Source organism: Dermacentor albipictus, chromosome 4 (genome assembly GCF_038994185.2).
Source record: "Dermacentor albipictus isolate Rhodes 1998 colony chromosome 4, USDA_Dalb.pri_finalv2, whole genome shotgun sequence".
Classification (NCBI taxonomy): domain Eukaryota; kingdom Metazoa; phylum Arthropoda; class Arachnida; order Ixodida; family Ixodidae; genus Dermacentor; species Dermacentor albipictus.
In genome coordinates this window covers 122,320,886-122,341,308 of record NC_091824.1, presented here as the reverse complement: position 1 = coordinate 122,341,308, position 20,423 = coordinate 122,320,886, and the positions used below count along the sequence as shown (strand labels likewise).

At 51.1% G+C, this 20,423-nt stretch overlaps 1 protein-coding gene across 1 annotated transcript in view; it reads right to left on the bottom strand.

The window, feature by feature from the left end:
* The window catches only part of LOC135917771 (mothers against decapentaplegic homolog 6-like), a 103,681-nt gene extending 83,506 nt beyond the window's left edge, over positions 1–20,175 (bottom strand). The window contains exon 1 of the mRNA XM_065451363.1: positions 19,077–20,175. Within this exon, the coding sequence (XP_065307435.1) occupies positions 19,077–19,515 (439 nt within the window). The 5' untranslated portion in view covers positions 19,516–20,175. The remainder of the gene's footprint in view (positions 1–19,076) is intronic.
* Between the last annotated feature and the right edge of the window lie 248 nt (positions 20,176–20,423).

The window sequence follows — 20,423 nt, the reverse complement described above, 5'->3', positions numbered from 1 at the left end:
AAGGAGGCCCATGCTGCCACCACGAGAGAGATCAAGACCACAACGGAAGCACCAGCAGTAGACAGCCATCTCGCCCACCTCTGGGAGGCCCACAGAAGCCTCACCAAACGCTGGAAGCGGCAGCGGCGTAATCGCAAACTTAGGCGCCGAATAGCCCTGCTGGCAAACGAAGCTAACACCTATGCGCAGGAGCTGAATAATCAAAATTGGCGCAGCTTCTGCGACTCTCTCAGAGGCACCCTCAGCACCAAGAAGACCTGGGCCATTCTTCGGTGCATGTTAGACCCAACTAGCACGCGCACCGAGACGTCTAACGTCATGCGGCGGCTGTTAGGAGAATACAAGGGCTCAGAACAAGAACTACTCGAGCACCTAAAACGCACCTACACCGGCGCTGCCCAGACATCTTCAAGCGTTATGAGACAATACCAAGGACAGGATAACTCGAGCTTGGACGCCCCCATCACCTTCTCGGAGCTCTACGCAGCAGCACAAACCTTCAAGAAGAACACGGCTCCTGGACCCGACCAAATCACCAACGCAATGCTGCGCAACCTTAGTGACGTAGCCCTACAGCACTTAGTCGACTTCTTCAATGAACAGGTCTGGCGACCGGATGGGAGACTACCGCGAGAATGGAAGCAGGCAGACATCGTGCTTATACCAAAACCGGGCAAGCCGCGCGAGCTCAACCATCTCAGGCCCATATCGCTCACGTCTTGCATGGGCAAGCTCTTTGAACGAGTAATTCTAACCCGACTCGAAGCCCACATCGAACGAAACTCACTCTTCCCTGAATCCATGTTCGGTTTCCGCAGGCGAATCTGTGCACAGGACGTCTTTCTTCTATTAAGAGATGAGGTGCTCGATCCTCCTCCGGGCAGCATGGACAGAATCCTGCTAGCACTCGACGTCCATAAGGCATTTGATAACATCTCACACACTACAATACTAGACGGACTGCGAGATGTCGGGTGTGGAGAAAGGGTATTTCATTACGTTCAAGACTTCCTGAGCAGCCGCTCCGCGAAAATAGGACTAGGTTCAGCACGTTCTGCTCTGTATCGCCTACCAGATAAGGGCACTCCTCAAGGATCCATATTGTCACCACTTCTTTTTAACGTCGGCTTACGTAGAATGGCCCTGGACTTACAGAAGAACCGGGACCTTGGCTGCGCCATATATGCAGACGACATTACCCTCTGGGCCTGCAAAGGGTCCTACGGAAACCGACAAGACACGCTTCAACAGGCCATCAACACCATTGAAAGCTATATGAGGCGAGCAGGCATGAGGTGTGCTCCAGCGAAATCGGAGTATATTCATATTAGACTTAGACATACCCAAACGACCAGGGCTCCGGATCTGCAGCTCACCTTAGAGGGAGAGCCCATCAAGAGGGCATCCCACCTGCGCGTACTGGGAATGTGCATTCAAGAAACGGGCAGCGTTAGCATAGCGCTCTCCAATCTCAGACGCACTGTTCGGAGCGTAACTGGGCTTATTAGCAGAGTTGCACGCAGCCGCGAAGGCATGACCGAAGCAGACACCATGCAACTAGTAAACGCCTTCGTCATTAGTCGTCTAACGTACGCCCTGCCTTTCCAAACCACGCGGCGTCACGACATCGAACATGCGGATAAGCTCATAAGAATTGCCTGTAAAGCAGCACTCGGCCTGCCTGAAAGCACAAGCACGATCCGACTGAACGAATTAGGAATGATGAACACTTTCGAGGAATATGCAGCGGCCACTCTAATGGCGCAGCGTGAACGGCTAAACACGACACCTCAGGGGCGCTCGGTTTTGCAACGACTTAACTATCCACTGACACCACAATATTGTGGCGATGAAACAATCCTACTGCCATCTGAAATTCGAGAGCGGATCCACGTGGCGCCGATCCCCCGTCACATGCACCCAGTCCATCATGCGGCACGGAGACGCGCGCGGGCAGCCACCTTACTAAGGCGGCGAAGCGACCCGGATACTTACTTTACAGACGCGAGTTCGTATCACAAGAATACAGGAGCCCTCAATACATTTGCAGCAGTCGTGACTAGCCAAGGACGAACAACCGTAGCAGCATCTATACACACGAAATCGGTTGCAACGGCCGAAGCTGTGGCCATAGCCCTTGCTATACGCGCCGCGGAAGCTAAGGGCCAATCGGCCTACGTGCTGACAGACTCGCAGGACGCCTGCCGCCTCTTCCTTGGGGGGGCTTTACCGGGCTGCGTCTTCCGCATCCTAGGAACGAACCTCACCATGGATCATTGCGTGACCTGGTGCCCGGCGCACACAGGGATAGCGGGGAACGAACGGGCGGACCGCTTGGCTCGAGGCATGACAGGCCGAGCCGCGGGCCACACCGCCCGGGAGAACACCTCGACACCCGGTGCGCCAAGAGAAATCCTCGAGTTACAACGGCTAAGTAGGCGAACCAAAGCCCTTCCTCACCCAGGCCTAGACAGGAGGCAAGCACGGGACTGGCGCCGCCTGCAAACAAACACTTTCCCACATTTATACAGGCTACACAAAATGTACCCAGACAAATACAGCAACACTTGCCCGTGGTGCGAAGGAACACCGACATTGGAACACATAACATTCCAGTGCGCGTCACGTCCGGCGGCTGCCACCTCGCCGCTGCTAGACAACACTCTACATAACTGGTCGTGGGAGGCGCGACTCGCGGAAGTGGAATTGGGAAGCCAACTGGCGACCCTTGACCAGGCCCGGCGAGCCGCTGTAACCAGTGGGGCCCTGGAGGAGGGGCTCCACCCACCATAACCAAACAGTCTCTGTTACAATAAACGTTTACTCTCTCTCTCTCTCTTCCTTTCGGAGCCGCATTCTGGAACGAACAAACAATACAAGGCGAAAAGCAAGCGTCGCCGCGCGAGCTAAAGTGCCTAAAGCAGGGAAATACGACACTTCATTTTAAATCATTGCATTGATTACGTGCATCTTGCAGAAGCGTATTCACAAACTGTTGTACGTTTCGATTTATATCAATTCCGGCAGCGTTGAAAAGCACATGCAATACGCAGTATTCTGACATCAACTTAAATTGGGGAGATGTGTGTGCATGCTTAGAAAGCGTGTTTTTCTTTCCTTTATTTTTTTATACAGGAGTTTTTTGTTGTTGTCAATCCTTCATGGTGCGATGTTCTATACGCCATTCAAACAAAAAGCTATACGATAAAAAAGGAAAGAAGAAATGAAGGAAGAAAGCGATATCACATGCACACCACCCTTAGTGGGCGCGAGTCATGTCGTATGATCATCATCATCACCGCAACGGGGGAGATAGCAGAGATGAGATACGGGGACGACAGCGACAGCCCCGTCCGAGAAAAGAAGACAACGATTGCACGTTATCATGAGCTTTCCCTCCTAGTCGGCACCACGAAGTGACCAAAGCAATAGAACCGAAAGAACGCGAGATCGTCAAAGAAAAAAAAGGGGAAAAAAGAGAACAAAAAAGGAAAAAAAAAAGAACAAGCAGCGGTACTGAAAGACGCAACAAGAGCGTTCAACCCCCGACCACCACGAGAAGTGACCCGTCCGTCCCGGCATGCCCTGTGGCGCCACATTTCGCGCGGATATCCGATGGCAGCCAGTGTACAGAGGCCTTACGCCATTGTTCTTCTCTTTCTCTTTTTTTCGTGTGGCCCTTCTAGAAAGTGTCGCGTTACCGTGACGCCACCGTCGAGGTCGAGTGGCCGCCCCTTCAGAAGTGAGTCGCCGCCAAAACTGTCGAGGAATTATTGTCCGTGACTCGAGTCATCGCCGAGGAAAGAAGAGACGCGCATACCGCGTTTCTTTTCGCAATGCTGGGCCAAGCGACAACGGATCACTGCTTGACAAGACTTTCGCAACTGACTTGCCCGTCCTAAACCAACCTTCCTAAATCTACCACACCAGCGTGATTGGCGTCGTCGCGACGTACGGCACTCGCCTCCCATCTTGATATACGATGTCGTTTTAGCAAATCGTGCCCCCCCACCGTTTTTCATTCCGATGGTTGACTCGCCACCGTTAGACATGACGTCCAGCGGTGGCGAGTCAGGATAAAAAAAAAAAGGAAAAAGAGAGAATAACAATGAAAAAGAAAGATACGTCTAGAAAGAATGAAAACATAAAGTAAGATAATATTCCGAGCGAATCATCCTCACCATCATGTAGTGGCTTTTTGACAAAAACTGCGTGTTCCGAGCCGCAAACTGACGACTTCTTCCTTAAAAAAAAAAATAATTATTATAAAGAAGAGGAAGCATGAGAGAGAGAGAGTTACCGACACTGGTCGAGCGCAGTCTCAATCTCCCGACCCCGTCGTTTAGCTTTTCCTGCAGCAACCCATAGAGAAACGTAATATAAAGGCTATTTATTACAGGCGTGAACGATTGCTTGGAAATTCCAGGAAAGCTTGTTCTAGCGCAGCAAAGATGGATCGCCGTGTACGACGTGACAGCTATGCGTGCTGCCATGGCTGAAGTGAACGCTCCTCGCGCGGTTCTGCAGCTAAGCGCACTCAACGATAGTGACAGCTATCTACTGCGCTTATCGCTGCGACGATCACCATCACGTGAAATCCCCACAATTCATGACAGGCTAGTGTGACGAATAACGACGAGAGAGCTAACGAAGCGCCAAAGCGAGGCCAGAAGACATTGCAATCCCTTTACACCGCTTGCCCCCGGTTTCTGCAACGCGCAGGGTCAGGCTGGGCCTTAGTCAGCCGGGAGAGGTGATTGAAAGCTGAATCATACGCTACAAAAGCTGTTAACTTTTTAACAGGTGGCCGCGACTGTACTTCCGCCGAACTGAGGCACCCCGGACAGCTCGGGTCGGCCCGCAATGCCTCACGCGTCTAGACAAGCTCATCCTATGTATGTTCTGCTTCGTATGCCATATATGCCGAGAGATAAGATAGATGCTGATTTTTAATTAAGTGCTGAACATATTAGCCTGGATAATTGCCTAGCATGGCTGGCAGGTGGCACATACCTATAAGTATCTGCTCTGTCCAATAAGCTGCTGCCTTCCACATCTACAGGCACAGCATGATTATAGCATGTGCTGCAAAAGTAAAGCCTATAAATCACTTTAATCATATACGTAACTAAACGAGGCCAAAACAGCACTACTGCTCGCCTTACGCTGCTCGCTATGCTTTGCAACTGCGCGCAATTGTTTAAGGCTTCAAATGCTGGGAGGCCGCGTCACTCGTACGTTAAGAAGGCTACGGTCCAAGTAAATTTACTGTACACTAGAAATGCCATTAGGAAGTTTTGCACGTGCAGGGTGCGAAAAGTGACGAAACTCTCCAAGGTGCACATAGAAGGTACACCACAATCGTGTCACGTTTTTTCAGTCCTTGCTCCACTGCACCTATACATTTATACATTAGCAAATAAAATAAATAAATAAAAACACATTCGCTGATTTGAAATCAAACTTCGTTGTTCCATTAGTGGTACACATATATACATGTTAAACAGAACGTGGTCCCACAGTTTATAACTTCAGCGGGACATATTGTTCTTAGTTGCAAAGAATACATTAATAAAAATGCGCCCATTTCAATCAGAAACAAACAAAAAGAAAACGTTTACGGAAGTTATACAATGATAAAGCAGTAAAGCTTAACGGATCTCTGCAAATCCGCGCAACTGAGAGATCAATGCCAGGGAGGCTGCATAAGTGCTGTTCTCGTAACCGAGTTTTGCAGACGCTTGACATGCATGTGGTGCCATACCTTCGCTACACCGGAGTCTTTCCAGACGCTTCACAATATCCGAGCTTAGCACTTCTATACTCTCCGTTATATCCGAAGCGTGTTCCATGTATGCTGTGCTCGCTTTACTCAGCAAAATGCGTTTGTGCTTCCTCGATATCGACCACGTGCGATGCCACAAACACGTTCCCACCTCTATATACGTCTTCGTTGTATAATATTACCCACTAAAAAAAAGCCACAGTTCAATCTGCAAGCGACGCAATACATGTTAACACAGCTCACGGAAGCAATGTCAAGTTTTAAATGTTTTCTCAGTCATCCAAGACAGTGGCTAGCTCTAGCGTATTTACATAAACGCCGTCACCTCCAGCTGACTCACCTGTACATACGTCGCGATCATATATTATCTTGTACCGTTCTTTCCTTTTCCCACCCTCCTACTCCTCCTAGAAACTTGCTGTCTCTGATCCCGTGCCTGCGCAGAGTAGCGTGTAGGCCCTCATTTCGTTAAAAAAAGATCTCTCTCTCTCTCTCTCTCTCTCTCACGGGAGCAGAAAAGAAGCCAGAGCCCGGCGGGATCCACCAAAGGCAATCGACCACGAGCGCTGCCACACACACGTTCCCGCCGTAGCAAGAAGACCGCTGCGGAACACCCCTATATACGTAGCAAGCGGCTTCCAACTTGGCGCCACACACCCCTGAGGTGGGGCTGCTATACGCACGAAAACCGTGACTCAGGGCATGAAATAACACTCGTCGTCTGGGCTAGGTCGACTGCCCCCAGGCACGTTAATTCCCAGACAATTAGTCGCCCCCGGGGGGCTAAAAATAAGAAGGCCCGCCCGCTCTCCAGCGGCGGCGAACCGACGATGCAGAGCGCAGGAAGCAGACGAATCGCGGCCAACGCGCGGAGCAGCAGTCGACGGGGCATCACGCTGGAGCGTGCCGCTGCAGCCTGCAGTTAGCATCACAGTGGAGCCAAACGCTGCCGCTAGGGGTCGCGTCATAACGCGGGGGAGAGAAACGTGCACCGTGCACCAAGGCGGTAGATCCCGCAGCGTTTAGCACACGGCGGCCTACTGAGGAATATCTTCAAGGGACACTAAAGAAAAATATAGTATCAGCTATATTAGTAAACTACCCTCCTACAATAGCAAAAGAAAGCCTCTCTTACCGAGAGAAGATGCTCAGTAAGCCCAAAAAGACGCAAGAACGAAAGACGGGTGGCGACGCTGTGCCTTGAAATTCTCGCACCAACACGTTTTACGTCGTCTGCTTGGGTCTAATTAAACTTTTATCGCTCGAAGTTCGAAACGAGGGTCCCAAAGTCGAAGACTGTTACCGGACCCTCGGTGGCTAACTATAAGAAAAAGAAATTACACAGATGGCAGGACAGAAATGAAATTTACAAAATGTACCCTGAGAGAAACAATGAGGTGAAGTCACTTCATCCACGTCGCTTATTATTTATTTATTTATGATACCCTCAGGGTCAACAGACATTACAGAGGGGAGTGGTATAAATGAAATAGAAGAGCAACCAAACTTTAAATACAAGAAGCAGTATAGTGTTTATCATTATGCAATAATAGCCATAAAGAGCAACCATACCTCAAAGATGTTAGCCAGCATTGGTTAATAAGGTCACAAATTTATCATGATCTGAAATTGTTACTAACGATTTGGAAAAGCAACTTCAATCATTTAATGTGCGTGGTATGTATAACTGTAGGAATGATTTTGTTTTACATAAAGGAATAATAACCTTATGATCATGATCCAGACAGTGCGATACATAATGGGGAATAAGTATTAGTAAATCGCGCAGCTAGGAATGGTGACACAGTTTGTGAAAAAGGCTTAAGCGGAGCATCTCACGTCGAGAAGAGCGCGCAGGTAGTTTAAGGTTAACCTTCATTAATGTGATGCTCGCGATTCAATTGTAATTAGAGAGTATAAAACGAAGAGAATTACTTTGCACTATTTCCAGCTAATGTACCAAATTACAGGGTTTGCCGGTGAGGCAATGAGACTGGGTCTTGTAAAAATAATTAATTCATCCCATCGGTATACATATCATTAAAATTATTCAAAATAGTCGATACACCGCTGCCAACGCTATTCCCACGCTGCAAAGGCTCCCTGGAAGTCAGCTGCCGTAACCTCTTTCAGAAACTCTGGATGGCGGGAACATCGTCGAAACGGTACCCGCCGCGCTTGCAATTATAAGCTGCTATCTTGATCGAAGATGTCTTAGAGCTCTTTTAGGAGGGCGTTGCGTAGCATGGGCAGCGTACAAGACAGATAGTAAGAGTTGATGAGGCAGAGAAATGAGTTCAATACGCGCTGTAGTGGCGTACTCGTCGTGCGTATTGAGCTCACTACGACTGTGCACGGTCGTAGCAATCGCAGTTCGCCTGTCCAGCGAGGCCACCGTGCGCCTAGATAAGCCGGACTCGTTGCCTGTCTAGACCGGTTGCTCTACGTCGCTTCTCTCGTGGTTGTAGAGTGAGCGAGGCTAAACAGTGTCCTTTCTTCGGATCGCCATCATTGGCTAGAAAGTATACATCTAGCAAGCACTATAGTATTCGTATTTAGGTACGCTATTTCTGGAGCTCCCTCTTGACAGGGAGCTACAGGAGCTCACGTCCCATGATGTCGTATTGTGAACGAAATTCTCACGCGTTACAGGTCCAAGCTTTTACAGGAGAAACGGTGCTACGGAATGTCCACTACACTACTGAGAAAACACACCCTGCCGTCACGGACACAGAGGGCACGTATATTCAGTGCCGCAAACTGCGGCCTAGTGATAATTGACAGGGCTGTTAATAGGGTCGTCTGTAGCTGTTGTCCAATTGCGTGTGCACACGAATAGCGCGGACGTCTCATTACCCGCGACACGATGTGGCACGGAGGGGGGGGGGGGGGAGGAGGGGGAAGGGGTGCATACGGATGCGGCATCAAACAGTGCGGCAGATTGTTTCGAGGGCGCATTACGCCACGATAACCAGCTGGCCTAATTGCGAAGCAGGGATGATTTTCCGAGAGGAGAATCGGGACACGAACAGCAGGCAGCTGACCTTGCGAAGCGCTGGTGCAACTTAAAAGCGTGAAAGCATCCGTGGCCCCGAGGAATGTGGCTTAAATTTAAACCGCCGGCTCGTTTCCCCACCTTGAACCACATGATGATGATGATGTATATGGTGTTTATTGGCGCAAGGGCCAGGTATGGCCAAAGAGCGCCAAGACCTCGAACCACAAACGGTGTGTCGTCTCACAATTAATGCCTTCCATTGCTTCGAACTGCATAGCCGAGGATTGTTTCGGTAGTGGTTCGAACTTAATATATCCCTACTGCTGGACCTGACAATTCGGCTTTTTAAACGCTCTGCGTGTTTGAGACGTATACCATCCTGGCTTCTTTTTTCGCGTCATTTGCGTCGAGTATACTGCCGAAACTTCGGGCTCTCGTTACGTCAGACGAGAACACTGTAACCCTGCAATGTGCCGGTTGACCGCCAGATCCCCCACGAGCGCAGGACGTTGAGTGTTTGTTCATAGTTGCCAGAGTTTCTCCTGCGCCGTTGGGAAGTTTCACCGGCAGCATGGTTTTTTTCCGTACCAAAGGGTGTTGATTTTGATCAGCTGGTCAAGTTTCACAGTTAACAGAAGATAAAAAAATTACCGACGATTACGTTACTTCCTAATGCGAAATTTGAGCGCAGCAAATAAGCTGTTTCACCTTTTCGATAGATTGAGGCAAAGAAATCGAGCAACACATGTATGCGCTATCACAGAATTTTTTTTTAATTTTTCACACGTATTCCTTTAACAAAGACTCCATTAACAGTTCTTGACAGTCATGAAGGAAGCTTTGTGGTCGGAGAAATAGACTGATATATGTTCGACTTGGTACACCAATGCTTGATTCTCAAAGACGAGATCTATACAAGTGCCTCGCGAGGTTGTCACAGCCGTGGGACGCGTTACGAGCGAGAGGAACGGGATGTTCTCCCGCATAAGTGTTAGGAAATTGCTGTTTGTCTTTATGTCAACATTAAAGTCCCCCACTACTAACATCGGTGTGGATCGATGGACGGTTAATGCGAGTTGCAGGAAGTGCACGACGTCTTTCGTGAGTGCGGTAGCGGACTCACGAAAGCGGTATCAGTCGGTCGCTGCTAGCGCTGGGGGGACGAAAGGGGGGCGGAGCTGGTTATGAGGCCGACGACAACGCGAAACCCAGGAACGGACGCCAAAGAGCCATTTGTGTAGCCAGCCCTCCTCCACAGTCTCTCCTCCTCCCTTCCATCATCCTCCCTCGCCCGGAGAGCCGACAGCGCGCATGCGCGGCGGCGGAGCAGCGGCGCATGCGCGGCGGCGGAGCGCGGCGGCGGAGGCGAGCTGGTTACGAGGCCGACGCCGTCGACGACGACGCCGACGACGACGACGACGACGCGAAACCCAGGAACGGACGCCAAAGAGCTGCGCTCTAAAAAAAGCCACACCAGTGAGCTGACGGCACAAGCTCTTGCACAGTGTGCACCGACTGCATACAAGTGTTGCGGGGCCGCAAAGGCGCTTAATAAGGTGACGCTCAACAATGATTAGTGCAGCGCGTTCAACCAGCGAAAAGGAACAGAGAAAGATGCGCTTCTCCGACTAACTTGGTGTTCTGGAGCTCCGCGGCACCGCAGCCAAGAGACTACATGGTTGCGCCTAGCACTTTTGGCATCACCCCCCACGGGACAAACGCACGCGGGCCGTTCCGCGAAGCTCCGTGCAGGAAGAACCGCGTGGCGAGCCTACATCGCATCTCGCCTTCGCGTCGGAGTCCAAAGACGGCGCTTGGATATCGTCCGCGCGCTGTCCCTGCATCGTGATGTCCTTGATGGACCCGCGCGCGCGCGCGCTGTCTCGATGCTGCTGCACATAACTATTTTTCTACCTCTATCGCCTCCTCTCTCTCGCTGGCTGTGCACATCGGCAGGGCACCGGCGCGCTGATCTCGCGTGTATATCTGCTGCACATAACTATTTTTCCACCTTTATCGCCTCCTCTCTCTCGCTGGCTGTGCACATCGGCTGCGCACCGGCGCGCTGATCTCGCGTGTATATCTGCTGCACATAACTATTTTCTACCTTTATCGCCTCCTCTCTCTCGCTGGCTGTGCACATCGGCTGCGCACCGGCGCGCTGATCTCGCGTGTATATCTGCTGCACATAACTATTTTTCTACCTTTATCGCCTCCTCTCTCTCGCTGGCTGTGCACATCGGCAGGGCACCGGCGCGCTGATCTCGCGTGTATATGTCTTGGCTTATCTGTCGCAGGCGTCGTCGCGCCTGCTGCAGCGTGTGGAGCCGCCCGTGCTACTTGCGAGTGCCATCACGTTGAGCGAGTGCACTGCAGTGCAGTCGGAAGCTGCGGGGTGCGTTGAATTCTGACCGTTCGTCCGTGTCTGCGTGCGTGCGAGTGTGGGCACCAGCGCGCACGTCTGTCGCAAATGGACGTAGCCTTACACTGCTAGTCCTCGAGCTGATGTCTCGTCATTTTGTGGTTAGACATCACGCTTAGACATCACGCTACGCTAAGTAACGCACCGGGCGGCGGCGGGAGACCGAGCTCGGACGCAGCGAGCATGTGAAGTGGCGTACAGGCTGTTTTCCGAGTTTTTGTGGCGGCAGAAAAAGTCCGAAACGGAGCATTCGCTGGAGCAGCGCGGTACGCGATTAAATTTTGCTTTCACCTCTGCAAAACCGCTTCCGAAATGCTTGCCTTGGTTAAAAGGAGGCGTACAAAGACGACCCCCTGTCAAAGACCCGGGTTTTCCGGTGGTTCAGTCAGTTCAAGAATACGCAACCGTACCGAGTGCGACAGGTATCATTGTAAAACGAAAAGAAAGCGTGGCTCTAAACTTTTAACGAAAAATTATGACATTCGAGAGGCAGAAAATAAAGGGGCCAGAGAGCGGCGTCAATGGTCATGAGATCCACGGCCGCATGGAAAAACGGCGCCTCCGTTCTACTCGTTTTCCTTCTACCTACGTTCAAACTAAACTTTTCTCTGGAGAACGTCAGTTCCCTTATAAGGTGCATTCAAATTGACACAATTATAAGAAGAAAGAAACTGTCCCTTCATGTCTGCAGGCAATCTTGAACGCGTCTTCCCAGGTCAGTGCACCCTCTGCTTGTTCCACGACGCGAGGGGTTCAAGGCCGGACTATGGCTGCTGTAACATTTTTTTTTTCTTCTTCTTCTCCTGCGTTCCGGCTTTTGCCCTCGCATATAGAGGAGCCAATAATATATTGCTCTAAGCCGCGTGAGCGTATGAGTCTTGTTTCGTGACTCGCTGTTGCGTAGGGCCGGTGTGACTCAAAATAGCGTAACAATGATGCTTTGTGTAACGCGTAGAACAATAGCTCAGCTCGCCCTGTTTCTTACTCTTCATTTTTTTTTTTCCCTTCCGCCGCGATGTCCTTTATTCATACTGAAGCTCCTCGCAACTGAGTACTGCCAGTGACCGAGCAACGAAAGGATGTCGAAAGACTGCATTATTGCTCATTTTCTTGCTGTCTTCTTCCAAATAAGGGCGCTTTTCTTTTTCTTTTTTTAGACCCCAAGGATTTTTTAATAGAAACGTTGTAAGCGCAGCGAACGTGGCGTTTTCACAAAAGAGTTCCTAGGCGAAGTGCAGATACTTTGCCGCTAATAACATCAGCTTCAGAATAATAATTAACAAAAAATCATTAATAAACTTTCATATTGGTGGCTTGGGGTAAGTTGTTTAAATGACAAATTTGGAAGGAGCGACATTTTAATGCACTCCCGCTGTTTAAAAATCTTCAACATCGCACCTAATTCGAGATATTCATAATCGAATTTCGATGCCCAATCGAGTAAATCCATCTGCGCGCTATGAGAACGTCATCGACTTGGTGTTGTTCATTATGCTGTTGGGCCACTCATATATATATATAACGAAACCTGTTTTTACGAAGTTCCCGATCTAACGAAGAAATTTACATTCCACGGCAGGTAGCCATAGGGTTCAACGTTATCATCAAGCCGACTTAACGAAATAATCTGGGCCAAACTCGATTTAACGAAGTTTTTCCTGAAATTAGTGAAAAAAGCGGTGGCTGCTTTCTATTTTTGACGTAGACGGGTTCTTCTTCGAGCGTGCGCTCTAAAGCTACCGTGTTAAAACATCTAGGCGCCATGGTCACATCCCTAGCTTTATTTTGACGACGCTGCACGCCGTGCCCATGCACGGAACAGCCAACTCAACACCGCCTCGGTGGTTGTTTTCGTCATTTCATGGTTCATGCGACAGATGGCTGGATTAGCGGCAAATACAATGCCGCGGAAGCCTTTGAGCGTCGCTACGTTGCAATTTCAGATTTCGAAGGACCGAAAAATTCCTTTCTCGATTTTACGAACTTTCCGATTTAAGGAAAGAATTCAAGCATGGTAATCACTTCTTTAAATCGAGTTCCAACTATGTGTGTGCGTGTGTGTGTTACTGTGAGCTTAGGTCATTAATTAGCAATAATCACACAAACAACTCTTAAAGAATTCAAACGCGAAATCTCAAGTGCAAAAGTTGTAGAGCCTACTGAGAAATACCCAAGTAATTTCTTTCCATGAACACAGCTTCTGCAGTTTTAATTTTTCGGGAATCCAAAGAAAACACTGTGGACCTACGCTATCTCAAAACTTCCTCTAACTTGCGCAAAACCCATTTATTCGGTACCCCCCCCCTCCCCTCTCCTTCCCCTACGTAGAAATGTGAGAGTACCCGGACCATTTATCGGCTGCGTCATATACGCGAGCATCACTTGTTCTTGTGGCTCCTGTGCCATCGCCATCGTTATCAGCCTACAAAGGAACCTCGAAGACCTCCTCAGTCAACGTTAATTTACCATTACGTCAGCCCTACACATTTTGACACCTTCGACGATGGAGTAGTATATGAACAGATAAACACAATTTCCTTTTGACTGAGCGAGAGCGTGCTAGATCGAGATCGCTCGCTAATCCGAGTACATAGCTGACCGCCTTGGAAGTCTGGCTTAACCGAACGGGCGATTTGTGTTATGAGCATTTTTAAGGCCTATGACAAATCAACCAAGCATTCGCACATCGTTGGGTATATCCGTATATAAGGGTATTCGGAATAAGCGTTCCTCTTAACGGGAGTACGCCATACTTTCACATCAACCGCTGGACGGATACTCCGACATTCTACCAGAATGACGTTCAATGGCTTCTGCACCATTTACACGCGGTACGCACAAATCTTCCTCATATGCAACGTTTATCCTACAATTGCGCGTTCCCCGACACCATGATCTGGCTTCCAACAGTATAGTACTTCCTTTTTTATTACCTTTCCTAACCCCCCCCCCCTTTCTGATAATTCATTCATTGCCGTTCGCTAAACGTGCGTATTTTTATAGCTACCTTCCTCTTCATCACGCCCCCTATCTCGTAAACTTTTATGCAGTTCTCCTGCCCCCTTACGGAGTGCGACCGCCTATGCGGCCAGAGCTAGAATCTTTCTACATCACGCCGTAGTGTCTATAACAAGGAGCAGAGTAGTGACTGAGATGGAAAACAAACAATGAATGGTGCAGCGGATACAGCGCATGTGCTCTGTTGCACAATAGATGCACACGCGCAAGTTATGGATTGTAGAGGATAATGAATTTCTTTGCATACATCAAGGCAGTGAAAGGCTGACAAAAAGCGCCAAGCAGTGCGCACATTCTATGTACATGATCGTGGCGGTAATTACGTTTTTAAGTGTACCGCTACAGCGACAGTCAGGTTGCGTCATCTAGCGAAAGGCACAAGCGCGTCTCTTGTCCTGACCGCGGAACGACTTCACAATGTTGTAACACATACTACGTTTCGTACTCGGAAGGCAACGCTGCGAAAGTTGCCCCCTCCCCCCGAATCAAATATATCCCTGCTTACATCCCTCTACGTCTACACGATTTAAGATAGTGGAGCCATCGGGATGGTATAAACCAGGCAGAACCGTGACGCGGTCCCGTTTACAGAGTAGCATTACAGCACAACGCGACGCGAGCTGATTAAAAAAAAAGTAAAACAGAAATAGAAGGGGGGGGGGGGGGGGCATGTCCTCTTACGAAAGGCGCGCGCGCGGTCTCCTTCCAGACGCACACACGGCGCGCCTTTGCCGGCCACCGGAATTCATGGCCAGAGGAGGAAGAGGGAAGTGGGGGAGAGGGGGGTTAGCTGGTCGATCCATTAGTGCGGGCGCGTGCCAGCCGGCCAAGAAGGAAGGCGCCGAAGAAGGCAAGATTCCGTGTGCCGCCACCGCCGCGACGACTGATTAATGACCCCCGAGCAAGACCACAAGGTCTGTCCAGCCAACGCGCCCAGAGGGAAGAGGGAGGGTACGCAGCAGAAAAGAGAGGGTGAACAGGAAAGAAAAGGGACGCGAGCTTCATTACGAGCACAAAACTAGTTTATTTGACTCGCGAACAAACGCACAATAGTGGGCGTCACGGTAGCAACATTGGGGGAAAGCTGGCGGTGAAAAATCTTGGGACAGCGGAACGACGCAACCAAGGAATACCACGGCGGAGGCAACACCGCAGACATTCTCGCTGTGTTAAGCTTTTCAATTCGCTTAACTGCCCATTACATTGCTTGAGGGATCAACAATGGAGGCCTCAGCCCGGTGCCAACGCAACAGCGGTACTTGAGGGAGATACGTGCGAGCGAGGCGGTTTCAAATCCTTGCGCCTGAAGGGAACTTACGGGGATTTTCTCTATTCCCGGTAGGGTAGGGGGCATTTCGAAGCGAGTCTGGCACTGCAGATGGTTTGCACCTAATGTCAGGGACGAAATAAGGAGCCATTTACAGCTCTCCACAATGTTGCCATGGGTGTAAATAAAGAACAGACAAAAATACAGGAGAAGGGTTTTGCAATCATGTAACGGGACAGGCTACGGCCAAATTTCCGCATCAACACCACGAACGCCTTGACAATCGTCGTATTCGTCTCGCTGTGCCTTCATCACGGTGCGGGAATACGAACTTGCTGTAAACGTGAGCATTGCTAGAGATCAAGAGGATCGGCACAAAGCATGACTTTTTGTCGTGCCACTATACTAGCCCTTTCGTCATGGCTAAACAGCAATAAGACAAACACACAAAGAGAGCGCAAGTGTTTTTCTTGTGGTCTTCTGACGTTGTTTGTTAATGCTTCGCTACACCAATTAACCCAGGAAGCTTGCGATGCACAGATGCCGGTCAGTGCGATCCACACGAACAGCAGCTGCACGCGCACAATCAAGGATTATTTTCGGGTGTGTGCGAATATTTGAAACTTTCCAATTAATGAATCGAATATTGTCCCAATTAGATTCGACTCTTGTATCGAATAAGCAGTGTTCGCAAATACCAATACTGTTCTTAAATTGTATTCTAACACCTTAAATACATGTTGTTTAAGCATAGAAAACAAACCGCGAGAGAAATTGTGGAAGCTCACTGGATTGCTAAATCGTCAACTGTGCGCGATATAACATAGAATTGGGGCAAAAGTTGAATAAGTTCAATCCCGGAGGCCATAAGCGACGTCAGAGACGAGAAGCTCCGCAGTGGAGCATGCACAGGGAGCCAGACGTTTCCGTTATGCCGCAATCATTCGCACCCACCGAAGAGTACCGTGTACGCGAACAAAGTTTTGTGTCTTTAATAGACGACGCTTCATAATGTGCAATGCAATGACAGAAGCTTGCGAGTGTTGTGAATACACTAGGATGTGAATACCATATTATATAGCCGGTGCGAACGACTGATCATTATCCATAAACTACGAAAAGCATTCGATTCGATCGTGGTGCTGTTCGATTCAGTCTCAAAAATTACTGTTTGTGCGTACCTAATTAATTCAATTTTTTTTTATCAATTTCACAGTGAAAGTTCGGAGTGTATGTACACTTCTGCGCACCTTCTGTGCATACAATGAGGCTAAGCCAACTCGCCTATGATAACACGCAGCTTCACGACAAAGCACCCAGAATTGATGTATATAGTACATATAGGACGGCTATTTGTCCCAGCAGTACTGGCCGAATCTTTCCATCAACCCACGAAACATCACAGGACAGGCGCAAGACGTGGCTGCGCTGAGATGTGGCTGGCATGCTACAGCATTTGACCTCGGCAAACGACCCGCAAATCTGCCGTCTGCAGCGCAGCATTTTGGAGGCCAGAGCAAATGAAAGCACTCAAGGACTCCAGTACCGTCAGACACATCGCTCAAGGATGCGCGCCGTCCTGCACGAGCTGCCATACAGAACGTGCTCGGTTAAAAAAATGACAACGCACAATTTAAACGGGCGCAACGCAGGGCGTCGGCGTCATATAAGCCACGCCCCCGGCGCGTCTCCAGCGCAAGCGCTTCGTATCACACTGCGCGATTTGTGTCCGAATCCAAAGACCCCAGAGCAGCTCGAACACTGGATTGGTTCGCAAAAACAACCGGTAAACGATCACTTCAGTCTACGTATCAGCGATCACAGCCTTGCATAAAGTTCTTCCGAACGAAAAGCGTTGTAAATTGTTGGTCAGTGCGTTTTGAAATGAAGCAGAGTTCGAAAAACCGTCAGCGATTCGTATGAGAAGCGCGGGGAAAGCGTGCGGCGAAACCACGCCAACACCCCAGCACAGGAACGGTAAACAAAGCATGCATGTTCTAAGCGCCGCCGCCCAAGTCGGCGCAAGAGTCGCCTTGGTCGCCATTTTTAGAAGCCGCTCGCTCAGCCAACGTCAAGGCACTGCTTTATTTTTCGTCTTCCCGTACAGTGCGCGCTTTATGTCCGTGGGGTACTTTTGCCTCGCTTATTTTCGCTCCTTCAGTTTCTCCTCGTACACGTTTCCGAGCAAACGTGCTTTGTCGAGTCTTCCTTTTAGCTGATGCCAAACGTTTCTGGGAAGTCTAAACTCGGCCAACACACTCACTCATGCCAAGATGACAAAAACCGTTTGCTAAAATTTCCTTACGTTTAGAGCAGAAAAGAAAAAAAACAACGCTCATATATATTCACGCCTCGAAGGTAGTAAAACACACGCACACGCGGAAATGAAACAGTCCCTTCGCCTAAAAAGAATTGGAATTCGTTCCAAAAAAAGAAAAACGAGCCTCCCGCGCGCAGTGCAACTGGCTAAGCCGTTGTAAATTTTACTGCCTTCCCTTCACATTTGGCGCAGTCTTCGCTGACCAGCCACTGCCGACGACCGAGCGAGCTCCATCCAAAACATGTGGGAAGGGAGCGAGCGCGCTGCCAATGCTAGAAATGCTGCTGAGCTGGCTTGCAGCCACGACAGCTTGCGCATGCCGTTGCAGTCCGGCGCTTTGGAGGCGTGCCTGTGTCCATTGGCTGCACCTGCGCCTAGCAAGCGGATTCTATCCAAACACGCGGGAGTCAGGCTAGCGGACGCCTGCTGTTCCGAAGGCCGTTAACGAGCTTCTACCGCTACCATGAACCGATACACAAGCGCAAGGGGCGACGGGCATGAACGAGAGGAAATATAGTGTGACCGCGGGCTAACGTCAGGGACATAAAACGTTTTACTTCCCTTCGGTGGGAAGAAGCGCTAAGACGTCCGGCGATTATTCGTCGCGGTACCAAGGTTTCTCTGGAAGCCCGCTAGTTGGGCCATATGCAGCAATATGAACGGCGCGCAGCAATATGAACGGCGCGCAGCAAACTGCCAGCAGGCTGTCCGATCATGATGAGAGAGATCAACGCGAGCAGTTCGTAATTAACGTGGCTTGATGCATACGAGATGGTGTAAGTGGCGATAAAAAACCCCGTTCAACAGCTGTTTCCAGAAGCGAGTGATGAGGGCGCCGACAGGTTTGACAACTACGCTGCAGTTGATATAAGCGCGTTATTTTGAATATACCAAACGTCACCACGGCGTGAGCCTTCGCGCAATGAGCGCAACGATAGAGAGCAGTTGGGTGCAAATGTCAGGCGCGCTGCTAAAATGATGCGAAACGTAGCGAGCTAGGCCCTCCGCTGCAGTGAACACCAAAGTCTGCCGCATCTTCATAAGCAGCCTGAAGAAACGAATGAGAGAGAGTTGAACAATGCGGCGTCTACTCTCCCCACATGGCTTGCGGCCCACTCTCGCCGCTCCCGGTACTGCGGGAAAATATAAATATACTCCCCGCGCCGGCGCCGATCAAGCAGAGGAGATAGGGAGAGAATCGCAGTAGTTGCCAGCCGCAAAGCCGGCATCCTGGCGGCGGCGGCAACAAGCTGATCGACATCTTACCTGGCTTCTGCACCATGCTCCAATGGTATGGGTTGCAGCAGACCTTGGGCGGCGACGCGTCCGCGCACCACGGCAAGCGCCTCAGTTCGTAGTGGTGCCGGAGCTGGGGCCAGCGCCAGAGTCGGCAGCAGAGCACGTGCGGCGCCACAACCTCGTGCAGCAGCTTGACGTCGTGGTGTGGCAACAGCAGGCAACCACAGCCATCACGTCCCTTGGTCTGCACCGCCTGCAGCATCGTCTGCAGCTGCGGTACGCACAGATGCTTCAGCATCGTCTCGACGGCCTTGCGGTCCTCCAGCGAACAGAAGGCTTCATAGTTGACCGTCGGCGATGCCGCCGCGCACAGCGGCGGCTGCGACGACGCGTAGTACGACTTTACCAGTTTGGCGCTTTCTTCCCACAGGCGTTTCACCAATTTGCACCGCTTACTGGCGAACATGAACGCACACCATAGCGCCGAGGTGTCCCAGCTCGCCGTGGCATACAGGCCGCCGAGCGGGACGCGCTGCTCACCGCTGCCGCTGTCGCCGCCGCCCCAGTGCGGCCCCGCCGGCCCCCATGGCGGCGGCTCTGGGGCTCGACGGCCGCCCGCGAGCACCGCGCCACATGCACACGGTCGCCACTGCTGCACACTGCTGCCGCCGGGCCGCACTGCTAAACACGACCGGCGCTAGAGCACGGGCCCGCAACTGCCGATGAGACACGCTTCTGCTGCTGCTGCTCGGCGGCCATGACTACTGCGACGACGACGCGCGGCGCCCCCACACGGTAGATCCAGTCGTCCCACAACAGCACTCGGCGCATAGCAAGAGGCCGACTGGCGCGTCTGCTGGGGCCCCGCTGGCGCCGGCGAACCCTCCTCGCCCTCGGCTGCCGCCGCAGTCGCGCCCCCGTCGGCGACGGCTCGAAGCGGCGCCGAGGTCAAAGCACCGTTTTCTGCTGCTGCTCCTCCTCCTCGCCCGGGTTCAGAGTTCGGACTCCGGGCCGGCCTTGCTTCTTCGAGTCCGGCTCTATGCACGGCGGCGGCGCTCTTGGGCGACCTAGCACCGCGATCGCCGTGGAAGGAAGCTGGCCGAACGGGCGCTGCTTGCACGGCAACGCATCCGGTTCTCGAGCTCCTTGGGAAGAAGAGGAGGCGGCGGCGGCGGCGAATGCACGCGTGTCGTCGGCCGTCTAGACTGGCCGGCGGCGCTCGCCCCCTCCTCGAAAGCGACCGACCGACTGCGGCGCAGAGCTGATAGTTGCGCAAATGACAGATCAAATTACCTCCAGCTGCCGTGATTACGGCGCTCACGTTCGTTCGTTCCTGTTGGTCCTGTTTCTTTCTCGGTGATCCTCCGGCGGGCG